Raw genomic sequence first — 13,046 nt, 5'->3', positions numbered from 1 at the left:
TCAAATCTCATAGGTTTCTGTAAAACTTAAAGTGAGGGAGGAGCAAAGATCTCTACAGGACTAAGTGCACAGACTTAAGACACTTTCTCCTCAAAAAGAAAAAACAGTAATGACGAGGGACCAAGGAAGAGTATACATATAGGAAACACCAGAACTACTTGAGCAACACTTGATTGTCATAGAAAAGTTTCTGGCCCAATATTACAGCAGATAACAGAATAAAACAGCAACAATATAATGATGTGTAATTATTATGTCAGTAGCACACTGTTACACAATGGCTATGAACGTATTGTTATGTCACACACCGTGAAGGGGTTATATACCATATCTGAAAATTTTACATCCATTATTGACATCCAAACCGATCATCTGTTGGTTACCAATAGCAATAACTCATTATAGTCCCCTAATGAACCATAGCACTAAATCTCTTGTAATGCACAAAATATTAAGGAACTCCAACATCATCTGCATCCCTAAGCAGGGAACTTCCCCTCCCCATCAATATAACATTGAGCTTAGGAAAATGGTTCTGAAAAACCATGAAAAGTAAATAAAAATCAAATATTTATAAAATCTATATTTATTTCAAAGAATAACTATTCTATAACATAACTATTATGTAAACAATCAGATAAAAAGAGAATCAAGAAGCAGCTAATATATAAAAGGCACTTTCTATCAAAAACAGAATGAAATCAGTTTATAAAAATATTGTGCTGTTACAAAGAACCTTACTGTTTTTAAAATACTGAGCAATAGACATAAGAATGTGATTTATAAAATACTTAGCAATGAGAAATACTAAACACTAACATGTTTGAACACAGTTTCGTATTAACGAACATTATGGTATCACATCAATGGTCTTGTAAATCAAAACATCAGTCTCAACTTAAATCTTAATTACGGAGTCTTCATGACAGGTTTTCTCAATTTTACAAAATTATCAGTAGTGACATTTAACAGCATCAAAGGCATCCAATATATTCAACTATAAAAGCTTTTTTCTACATAGGCAGAACATTATAATAAAAACCATTGTGTTTAAAATTATTTTGATAGTCACAATATAATTATTGCACTTATTTTCCATTAGTAGAAACTAAAGGTTTCCAACAACATTTTAAAATAAAACTGACATTGTTTAGAAAAGAGTGAACATATTATTCTAGATATAAAATATATAATAACTGTGCATTGAAATAACAACTATTAAATAATACTGTATACATTTTGGCTTTGTAATCAGTGTGTTGCTTAAAAACTCAGTGGATAATATTTGAAATGTGATTTAACAGTGTAAATTCAATACAAAATATTATTTAGTTAATAAAGTCACTTCACACAATAAAATGAAATAGTAATATTGAGGTGGTACAAATTATGAAAGTTACTACACTTAATTTAAAATAAAGCATAATATAAACAACTAAAACATATATATTACTTCTTCATTGAATTCTTAAAACTAAAATAGAAAAACTACAACTTTGCAAGAGATCAAGCATAAGTTACACATAACATACTACTTTAAAGCATTTTCTAAGAGAAAACTTATTTAAGTAGTAGGAATACTTTGATTTATTATAAAATTAAAACATGTTCGTTTCACTGATAAAGGCACTATTTGATCCTCATTAAAAAAACCCCAAAACCAGTTTAGAGAATTAGTTCCATAAAATCTACTCCAATTTTTCTCATATACAACAGTCTAACTGATATAAAATAAATAATGTTGTAATGCAACAGTTCCAGCCTTTCCCAGATCTGATAATAAATGGGGAAACATATGCTTTATGCTTTGTATTGTACTAAGTATATATAAAATCAAGCGTAACAAATGGATTGATATAAGTTAGTATCCAAATTACTTCCCCTTAAAATATGAAAAGTACAAATGCAGTTTCTTCTAAAAGAACTAAATTTCATTTTTGTCAGAAACAAAATAAATACAGAAAAATACTTTTTTTGCCTTAATACTTATAGGTTGACTAAAAGCTGTAATTGTCTGTATAGATAACATATAGAGTGCCCCAACAATAACGCCGGATTTCAAATGTAATCGAGCCTAATATTTTTAATTCAAATCTACAAAACGAAATATGGATCTTAATGCACAATATTTCCATTTATTTTTGAATATTATATCTGATAAGTGCCGACCTGCAGCCTGCTGACAGCTCTAACTCTTCTGACAATGTTTTCTGTCACATCATCACACACTTGCATCTGAATATCATTAACAACATGATACACTTGAGGGCTTGATTAGTCTGTGGACTACTGACATGTACCAGCGACTTCAAATAACCCTAGAGAAAAGAAACTACAAGGTGGTAAATCACATGATATTGCAGGCTAGGTATGATCACAGTTTTTTGAAATTGCACTTCCTGGGAACCGTTTGTGGAGCAAATCAATTGTATCTCAGACAGTATGACAGGTTGCACCGTCCTGCTTAAACAATTTTTCCACATTCATCCTCTTGAACTGGGGCCAAAGAATTCATCATTGGCTGGTAACGTTTACCAATTACAGTCAGGGTGGATTGGGCTACGTGCTCAAAGAAATAATTGGCCAATGACTCCATTAGCCAAATACCCACACCAATCTGTCCTGAGGGATACAATGTGTTTTATTTAATGAATCTAGGATTTTCACTCCACCAAATTTGACAGTTTTGCTTATTTGTTTAACCAATGAGGTGAAAATGGGCTTCATTACTAAAGAAAAATATTAATGAAAAAAAAAAAAAAAACATGTAATTTTCATCTTGATTTTTAAGTATCCAATTTACAAAATCAAGCCGTTTTAACAGGATCTCTTGTGTGAGTTGAATCTTGTAAGGGAACACGTAAAGACCTTTTTACAAAATACTTTGCAAATGGCTCAGAGTTAAGCAAAACTCATGACTACACAGACGAAATGATGTATTTGAGTTGTCCTTTACACTACCACGTACGGTTCCAATATGTTCAAGAGACTGACATTCCTGAGTATGCATGGTTTTTTTTATATCCCACACAATTTTTTCAAATTTCATAATCAATAATCAAACAGATGACTCATTTGGTGAAGCGTGTGGATCTTACACTATTTTAGCAAAACATTCTCCTTATTTAAAATGAACTTTAACTATTGACATTGATCTGTGTCTGTAGCGAATTCATGTCTGAAAATGGGACCTATTACCGATAATATCACTGGAGATTTTGAACTTTCTAACAAAAAACAGAAAAGATACGAAGGTGTTCAAATCCAGCATTCTTACCGGGTCACCCTTTATAAAGTAATAAAATATTACAATGCTCACCTCATTATATAAATCAAAAATATGTTACACACAAATTGAATAACCATTCTCAACGTAAAGTAGATTAAATCTTCTCATATTTTTTATATTTAAGTATATATGGTACTAAAAATTGATACCAACAAACAATAACATTTTTAAATATTGCCATTACCACTATAACAACACTTGACTAAGAGCTAATAATGCTCTTAACAATGGTATTTACTATATAGATGAACTAACTGAAAATAAAATATAAATTGACATTACGTAACATTCAAATATTTTATCATACGTCTCCTGTGTAACAAACATTGCTTCAGATATCTAAAAAACAAATACAATATTACAACAGCATTTAGGACGGACATGTATCTAACAAGACAATATATTTTTAGTTAACAACATTAAAAACCAACACAATTGCCTTAAAACTAGTTTAGGCTTGTGTTCAATCGAAAGTAGTATTTCATGCTTAGAGCTACAGTTTGTAGTCACTAACTTGTAGCTGATAAATTCTCTACATGACATTGATTTGTTGTACATTATTATTGTTATTAAACAATAATAGTAAAAAAAAACTGTATACTAATATTTATAATACCATTATCGTGATATACAATCAGTGTGTTTTACACCTTTAACAGTTATTTTAGTCTATTCAGTGGATGATGAAGCTAATTGTTTCAAACATTATTTCTACTAACAGTTCCTTACAAAAATGTCATGGACTCTTAAATTGAAGTGTTTGGTTCTTATCACTAAAATGTTACCCGATGTACTGATACCCAGACCAGAACATTATAGACTATAATTTATCAATAGTGACACTACTGGGAACTCATTTAAAGCACAAGAAACCTTCATCAAGAACACTTATTGCTTCGTTGTATGGTTACAATTTATACAGATTTAAAGTAAAATATACCAAGTTATTCTATCAATTATAATAGGTACAACAATGGAATGTAAATTGCAAGAACAGGAACATATTGTACTTTCACAAAATAATCAAAGAAGACTGGATTCACATTACTGGTATGTACTACAAGTGGATAATTAGTAGCATTACATACTTTGTAGGTAGTTTGAGCTCAGCAAGTTAAACAAAGAAAAGTAGCATGCGATAAATAAATAAAACATGTTATAAATACTTAATTTGACTAATGATGTATTATAAAATTTGGTTTAGTTATTACTGAATTGAATTCACTAATAATTAAATGTAGTGTTAAAACAACTATAGTGCTAATTAAATTCAAGCTGAAACAAGCACATTAGCATAAATTAAAAAGAATAAAGGTCTAAAGTATACAATATTCTTATTTTAAAATATTAGTAAAGAATAAACATATAAAATTTATGAAATGCTTAATAAATACGCAAAAAGGATATTTCAAAACTTGTTAATAGTTTTAGTATCTGAATTGGAACAGAAAATTATTAAATATGAGAATTAATAGAAAGATACGAATTAGGGTTTTGAAATTGTTGTCTACGGGATCAAAGATAAAAGTATAGAAAACATAAGAATAAAACATTAACAATGAACAATAAGTTAACTTTATACTGTTATAAACACGAAACAAAAAAAAAACTAAATTTTCTAAAAGTTGAAACGCTACTTTTTCAAAACGATGCAATGGATTTTGTGAAATGTTTTAACTTGCTGAAGGTAGAGGAACTAACTAGATTACAGACTGTCGTGAAGCTCTAAGTGTTTCTCCTTTGAAGATTTCTTGTGCCCTGTCCTAGAAGCGATCTTTTGAGGAAGTGAAACCATCCGGATCAGACAGGTATTGCAACTCTTGTAGCTCCTGCAGTTTCTCGTGGTCTCGTATATGTGCGTAGTTGGCTGCCAGACTCATCATGTAATGTATCTGTAAAAAACAATCAAACTTAGCAACTGCAATAGGCTATATTGAAGAAAATTACACAATCAACATTTACTAAAAAACAAATTTTTCAACATATTTTCAATTTAATACAAATTTGTTAGCCTTACTGGAAAACAGCCTATTTATGACATTCTACAATAGTTTGCATTTTAGAACAATAAATTAGTCCAACTAACCAATATATAGTCAGGGAGCTAACAGAAGTTGGAACAAGGTTGAATAAAAGGGCTGTGATTGGTGCTGTTATTACATTTCACTACATTGAGATAATACCATCCTATTGCAGATTAAAGAGAGATCTTGGCAGAATGAACCTCCTAACAAGCCACCAGACCTCAAAGGAAGCACAAATCACACCTTCTAATTCCAAACCTTAATAGGGTTGCACCTCTCTCACAGGTCTGGTAATATCTTTTGCAAGATCCACAGCTCAACATTCTATTTGAGGGATCTGCAAGAGATTAACGTATACTTGGCTGACATTACACAATCTCAACAGTAGGAAAAACTCGCTGCATTCAGACTGCGTTGTTCTCCATCCAAACAATTGGCCAGTAATCACCACGCAGCTGACAAATATAGTTATTATAAACCCTTTAACCCTGCAACTGGCTTTAAGCGATTAACTACAATTTCAAAATGTCACTAAGCTATTTTCGACGTATTAACTATATCGTAATATGATCTCTCACAGCAAGCCTATTTTTACTTTGTTTAACATAAAACATACGTAAATCTAAAGATAAAGATCCAAGGTTTCATATTATATCATAAAACGTCCTATAATTACGTTAAATATTTAATTATAAAATTCTAAACTTGGATTTTCATATTTCCGATTGCCGTTTGTTTGCGTAATTTCCGAACACGCTAAAATTACCGTATGTTTGTCAAAATTCCCTATCGTGATTTTTCGTTCTACACGATCGTAAGTGTCGTCATTGAAAACGGTGTATTCTTGGCTTTCAGAAACATCCTTTCAATAGCCAGTAGAAAAATAAATGTTTATAAAATTTGCGTTTGAAAAGCTCATGTTTTGTAAAATCCCAAAATGCCTAATGCGTCGAAAATAGCTTCATTAAATTTTATTATTTTTGTTACTTTATCGTTGTCTGGAAATAGTGAAAATCATATCAAGACAATGAAGACGAATTGCTCTAAGCAACAGTATTGTCAACAAAGACTATGAACTAGTATTTTATTTTTGTTCTGTTGTACAATCACCGACTCAGCCAGTAGATAAGAACAACGCATCGCTTGGTTGCCATGTTGATTTCTCTGTTGTTATTACGCCATTGCCGGTATTAGTGTATTGCTTACTATTTATTTGGATATTTTAGACTTTTCGTTATTTAGTGTGTATAAATAAAAGTTTGTTTAGTGTTTTTTTTTTTTTAAATTAGTGAAGTGAAAAATGTAGAGGTTAGGTTAAGTTTTAGTGAAAAGGTTTGATTTTTGTGAAACTGAAAGTAAGCCTATGTTCACGTAGGTTCAGTGTTTTATTATTTTGTAGACAATTTATAGTTATTTATATAATGAGTGTTAAAACATTAATGTATTTATTATAAAAGCATATTCATGTATTTTAGACAGTAATTTTTTTTTACTTTTTCTGAAGGTATTAGCGTTTTATTTCTATGACCATCGCTTGTTTTAATTTTTTAACAAAAAAATAATAGAGATAAAAATACATTGGTGTACATTTTTTGTAAACTTCAATAAATGTACTATCAATATAAATAATTTCTAGATGAAAAGAAAATTGTTAGCTAAAAATGTTAGGCATTTATTTCACAATTTTGACTTTAGTAAAAATGTTAAAAAAAGTTATGCCATATAAAAAATATCTTATACAATGTAAAATTCTATAAATATCATACTTTTCTCTTCTACATATATTTATCACTTAGAAAAAAATATTTGTTCATCCAATAGATTCCAAAATGTCACAATGGTATACATAATAGTGCTATACAAACTTTTTTCAGATTTTGTAGTTTTTATAGACATATTATTCAAAAGTACCAATAAACTTCTTTTACCTACATATTTTTTTTGTAATTTGTAATTCAGATATATAAGCAAACTTTTGTATATTTTAGAATTATTATAAAAAATTTCATATTACCTGAGAGGGTGCTATACATTTGAGAAAAATTTATTCTTTACTAAGATTTTTATGTTAATCAGTAAAAATATAAAAATACACTGAAATGATTCAATATTTAATATTTGTTTGGGAAACGACATTTATTTCTAAAGATATTGATGTTTTTAAAATGTTTGTATCTTAAAAAATAGATGAGAAGTGATTAAAATACAAAACCCTTACAAAATCACCAAAAAGTGCCTGCCATTTTGGGAAAAATGATGGCCAGTTCCAGGGTTAACTTCTGAAGTTAATTCAATGCTCAATTATTGAACATAAAATGTCATGAGAGACAAAATATTGTTATATAAGAATCCAATAATTATCTTACCAGACTCAAAATAACTATGAAACCAGCAATTGTAGAAAATATAAACATCACTTCTGCTTTTTCTACGTAGTCTTTGCAAAAGAGTTTAATTTCATGAGCTTCACAAACTTTCATATCTTCCACTCGTGTGTTGTGTGGAAATATAAAATCTGCAACAAACAAACAAACACAATGTATACTAGATTATTTGTATAAATATTTAAATTGATGTAATATTTTTGAAGACAAATACAAAAATGAAAAAGTTCAGGTACAAAAATTATACAGATAATTGAAACATTGGTGATTTCAAGGTTTATGAAAACCAATTTACTGCTCGTAATTCATATTACAGCTCATAATTACGTACCTACTGAGTTATTATCAAAATATTTTTCTGTGAATACTGTACTCAAAGAATAGAGTGAATATAGTAAATAATAAGCATTAAAAAAGTGGAAAATTTGAATATGAAAAAATAAAAAGAAGCACAACTAACCAAACTGTGTGAAGTCTATGCACTGATGCTCCTCCTGCACCCTATGGGAGGAGCAGAGGGCCCAGAACATGGTGAAGGTCACAGTGACTATGAGAAGGAAGCAAAAAATGAGCAGCCAAACCAACTGGAGGATGTAGGTTATGCCAAGAAACTGTAACAAAACATAACTCATGTATTTAAACATTTTAACAAAACATAATTCATGTATTTATACATTTTTAACAAAACATAACGCATGTATTTATACATTTTTACCAATTTTAAAATATTGATCTATAAATGAAAGGTACAATTTATTTTCCAAGGGATCATCTCATTTCAATTAACTTTAGTACATACATAGCTTCCTCAGAGAATCTCAAACAAGATTCTTTAAAGCAGCCAATATGCGGATCTTCAATATCTAAAAAATTTGGAACTGATTAGATTTTATAGTAAGTAATTATGCACAACAAGAAAATGAAGTTATGGATATAACAATATGAATTTGAGCCATACACACCCTAAATGACTGATTTCTTGATAATTGGCAATATGTAAGATCAGTTAACCACTAACAAAGACATTCTACTCACTATTGAGTATTAAGGATGTATAAATTGAATGGGTCTGCCAACAACATAAAGTGACATATTTTTCTGAATGACGGTTTTGGTGGTATAACACAATAAACAACAGTTTTATCTATAAGGTAATCTATTTTGAAAATAATAGATGTAGATAGTATTGCAAAACTACAAGAGTAACGAAAAAATGAGGTTGCATTGGCAAAATGACGTTATAAATAACAAATATGTCACACAGCTCACACATTAGATTTCTTCTAATATTAGTAGCAAAAACAAAAAGCCTTGGTAAAAAAAAAATTATTAACTGATTGGTATCTGATAAGAAAAGATGAAGAAAATGTTAAGATAGATATCCTAATTATCAAAGAATAGAAAGCCTGTTATGAGTAAACTTATTTCCAGGAAAAAATCCAGAGCCGGGAAAACAACCACCAGGATAGGTTAGCAGTTATATTTTATTCTAATGTTTGAAAATTTGTAATATGACAAACATCAAATATGACAAAAAGCGTAGAGAGAGGATACCTTTAACATTTGTAAATACATAATCCATGTCATTCACAATGAGTTAACACAATTTTTTTAGGAAAATACATAATTCATAAAAATAAATCATATCTCATACAAAGGTGGACGTGTGGTATCTATTTTCTATCCTTTTTAATTTGGCCTGAACAAGACAAGGCGTCTTATTAAGAAAATATTGAGGTATGACCCTTACCTGTATTTATTATTTTAGTACACTTTTAATTTAAATTTTCTGATTGCAGCTTATATTGTTTCCAAGCTATCTAATTTCTATTAACTGGACATTACTCTCAGTAAGTATCAACAGTGACATTGATTTTCCTAAAAGCGTCTGCACACTGTTACTTACAAATAAACAAGTTTTGAATCATCTGTTTTTTGTTTGTTTGTTTTCTTTACCATCAAGAAAATGTTGCCTTTACATAGACACAGCAAATATGTGATGGTACATGAACCATAGAAAGGAAATATGAACTAATCAAATATTATTTACAAAATCTATCTATTTGGTTTGCTGCTACGGTTTATCATATACAAAGTAAGACCATAACACATTTTAGTGACTGTATGTTTACTACTTAGCTATTTTTCACACATAAAAAGGCAGTGATGCTTGAAAATGAACACTAACCATACAAGTTTCATGTCGTTTACAAGTTACCATTTTTTCTCAGTTTTGTTATTTACCTACAGATTTTCAAAACCAATTTATTAAAATGTGTTACATAATAAATGTAACCATTTATTACTTAACTTCTAATATATTGAAAGTTTGTTCCCAAAGAGTTATGTCATTAAGAAATTCAATTTGCATAAACGATGAGGCAGGAAAGGATATACCCAAAAGCAGTTACACAGTTTCTCTCTGCCATATATTTTCTATAAGGATGATGTAAAAGCTTTGTACCACAGCACAGGAGATCCTGCCACTGACTCGAGCAGTCCAAGCCCTGTACACTTTGTGACGAGTGGCACCAGTAGCCAGGAACCCCACAAACAGTATCATGAGACCCAGTGCTGCCATACAACCACCCAGGATCACAAACAGCATCTCAACTGGTTCCAGCCTGTGTCATAAACAAGATGTTTCGTTAGAGGATTGGTTCTACCCAGGATCACAAACAGCATCTCAACTGGTTCCAGCCTGCGTCATAAACAAGATGTTTCGTTAGAGGATTGGTTCTACACAGGATCACAAACAGCATCTCAACTGGTTCCAGCCTGCGTCATAAACAAGATAATTCGTTTGAGGATTGGTTCTACACAGGATCACAAACAGCATCTCAACTGGTTCCAGCCTGCGCCATAAACAAGATGTTTCGTTAGAGGATTGGTTCTACACAGGATCACAAACAGCATCTCAACTGGTTCCAGCCTGCGTCATAAACAAGATATTTCGTTAGTTATGTGCAAACCAACATAACATATAGAAATGTGTCTGTATTATGTTTGCCCTGCCCACATTAGTTAAAAAATAAAAACTTACATATAATTTAAATTACTCAATTGTAATTTTGTATCTTGGCTATTTGGCATGGACAATCTACTGTAAAGGTCAAGTTTGGATTATGTTTTCCTTTGCTTTTTCATTTGTATCTCCAGTTTACTTTCATATTACATAAACATAGATATAACTGTACCACTGCATACTTTGCAAACAAATTACGCCAATATGACTGTTTGCTTTGCTTTCACGCATAAACTATTCAACTAAATGTACTGAAATTTTAAATGGGCATTCTTCATGTCCCTGGTATGCATATAGGCTTATTCTTATTTCGAAAATCCCTCCGGGCTATACCCCATTGCTCTCTAAAGTATTAAAAGATCTCACTTTGGTCTCTAAAGTTATATTAGTTGAGTGTGTTAAATGTAATCAACTATTCTGTAAACATTGTTTTACGACAGCGCAACCATTTAGGTTTAATTATTTTAACCACTCATTTCAATTCGTTTACATTTTAGTGTGAAAGTAGCTTTTATAGTAACAACACTTCTTATTTTCAATCTTATCTGCAACTGCTCTTGAGCACAGAGTAAAACAATATCCAGACAATTAAATAAACGGGTTTAGAAAAAAAAATACCATAACTGTAAATCTTTAGCAAATATTAAGTATTATACATAAAAGAAAAAAGTTATGATCTAACTTTTACTATACATTTAAAGACTGTTATAAAATCTTACAAGTCTTTTGAATTATATAATGTTAATGTTGCATTTTCACAATATCAATGCAAAATGAATATGTTACACAGGTTTAAACATCCACAATAAATTATTTGTTCACTTTGGAAATACAACTTACAGTAGCTTGGCAATAAAATGCATAAATTAAAAGCAACCTACAACATGAGACATCATGAAACTTGATCAAATAACTATGTTGTCTACATAAAACACTTAGAAAAAGGTAAATGTTTTGGTAACTATTATTAGATACCTAACTGGTCAAATATTGCAAAAACATTGTTTAATTTAATAGCTGGATTATAGCACTATTATTATTATTATTTTTATAGTAAATTTGTAACCCTACCATCCAAGTCTCATATGGAAAACTTCATCCAGCATAAGTGTAGTGAGTGTGACTCCTCTATGCATGGTCCCGCAGAATATGCCGACCCCAGACACACACATGATGGTGGCGATGAGAGTAGCGTAGGGGATTCGTGTGAGACAGTCATCACACCTGGCTCCTGCAACAACAGACCTTCAGACTTGCAATCTTACTTCTATTTATGTACGGGTACAGCATAGCAAAATGTGATATAGAGTTGGTACGATTACATTGACAGAGATGTTTGGATATTGCCTAGTATGGCCTAATGAGACCTTTACAGACAAATGTATAGCTCTTAGTTTAATATCAATCCCCTAGTTTTATTAGTAAAAGGGAAGGGAGGTGGGGCAGTTGAAAGATGATATGAATGGAAGATTCCTCTCAGGTATGAGTTAATAGTAATACCTTTTATAAGTTACAGTTTAAATTGATAAGATTACTTTAAACAATTTTTTTCATAACTCCACATATTGATACTGATCTAAATAATATAAACCAACTAGTTTCTTTGCTTTGTATAAAAAATGGCTACAAACTCATTATTTTTAATTGAACAAAATTGATTTTGTAACAAAAAAAGCTATGTTTGATATGCTGGGGGCCCAAAGTTGCTTACATAAATCCATTGACAGAATAGACACTATTACACCTAAACTTACCACAAGACCTGTAATCTTGTATTCGGTATGGACGATGTAAAGAATGTTCAGAAAATCTTCCAATGCTTTCATGAGAGAGTCCATATCTGGATCGGCGCAACGGAGCTGTTACGGACGGCTCTACCATTTCCACTTCTTCAACTGAGCTGGCCCTTCTTGATCTACCCATAATGCTGTTGTGATATGACTGTTCCAAGATAACACTGCCAATCCTGATTTTATTTTATTCACATCGAAAAAGACTGCAGAAAATAGCCATGTTCCAGTCTATACACACAAGAAACATGTAATTAAATTATTACTCTAGCATGCTGTGAGCTAAATGAAAATAGGATAAATTAAGAAGAAGAATGGTTTACCATAAATCCTAATTTAGTAAATAATAAGCCCACAGCTATAGCAGAGAGACCACAATAAGACTGCACAGAAGCATGGATGTTGTATGAGAATACACAAAACATAATTCAGACAGTCACAATGCATAAAGGTGGCTTTTACACAATCACATAAGCTCTGATAGTACAAACATGAGGTACGTCGTGTTCATGAAATAAAATCTTTGCCATCAAA

General features: G+C 30.7%; 1 protein-coding gene across 1 annotated transcript; it reads right to left on the bottom strand.

Annotated features, from left to right (window-relative positions):
• Window positions 1-568: 568 nt before the first annotated feature.
• Window positions 569-12,766, bottom strand: LOC124362828 (neuronal membrane glycoprotein M6-a). Its single transcript, XM_046817663.1, has 6 exons — window positions 12,477-12,766; window positions 11,794-11,953; window positions 10,162-10,321; window positions 8,158-8,308; window positions 7,680-7,828; window positions 569-5,181 (listed from the first exon to the last, which is right to left on the bottom strand). The coding sequence occupies exons 1-6, from the start codon at window positions 12,643-12,645 to the stop codon at window positions 5,053-5,055; spliced, it is 918 nt and encodes a 305-aa protein (XP_046673619.1). The 5' UTR covers window positions 12,646-12,766; the 3' UTR covers window positions 569-5,052.
• Window positions 12,767-13,046: the final 280 nt, after the last annotated feature.

The sequence above is a fragment of the Homalodisca vitripennis genome, chromosome 5 (assembly GCF_021130785.1).
Source record: "Homalodisca vitripennis isolate AUS2020 chromosome 5, UT_GWSS_2.1, whole genome shotgun sequence".
NCBI classification, from domain to species: domain Eukaryota; kingdom Metazoa; phylum Arthropoda; class Insecta; order Hemiptera; family Cicadellidae; genus Homalodisca; species Homalodisca vitripennis.
The sequence above is the reverse complement of the archived record's forward strand: the minus strand, read 5'-3'. Positions and strand labels throughout refer to the sequence as shown.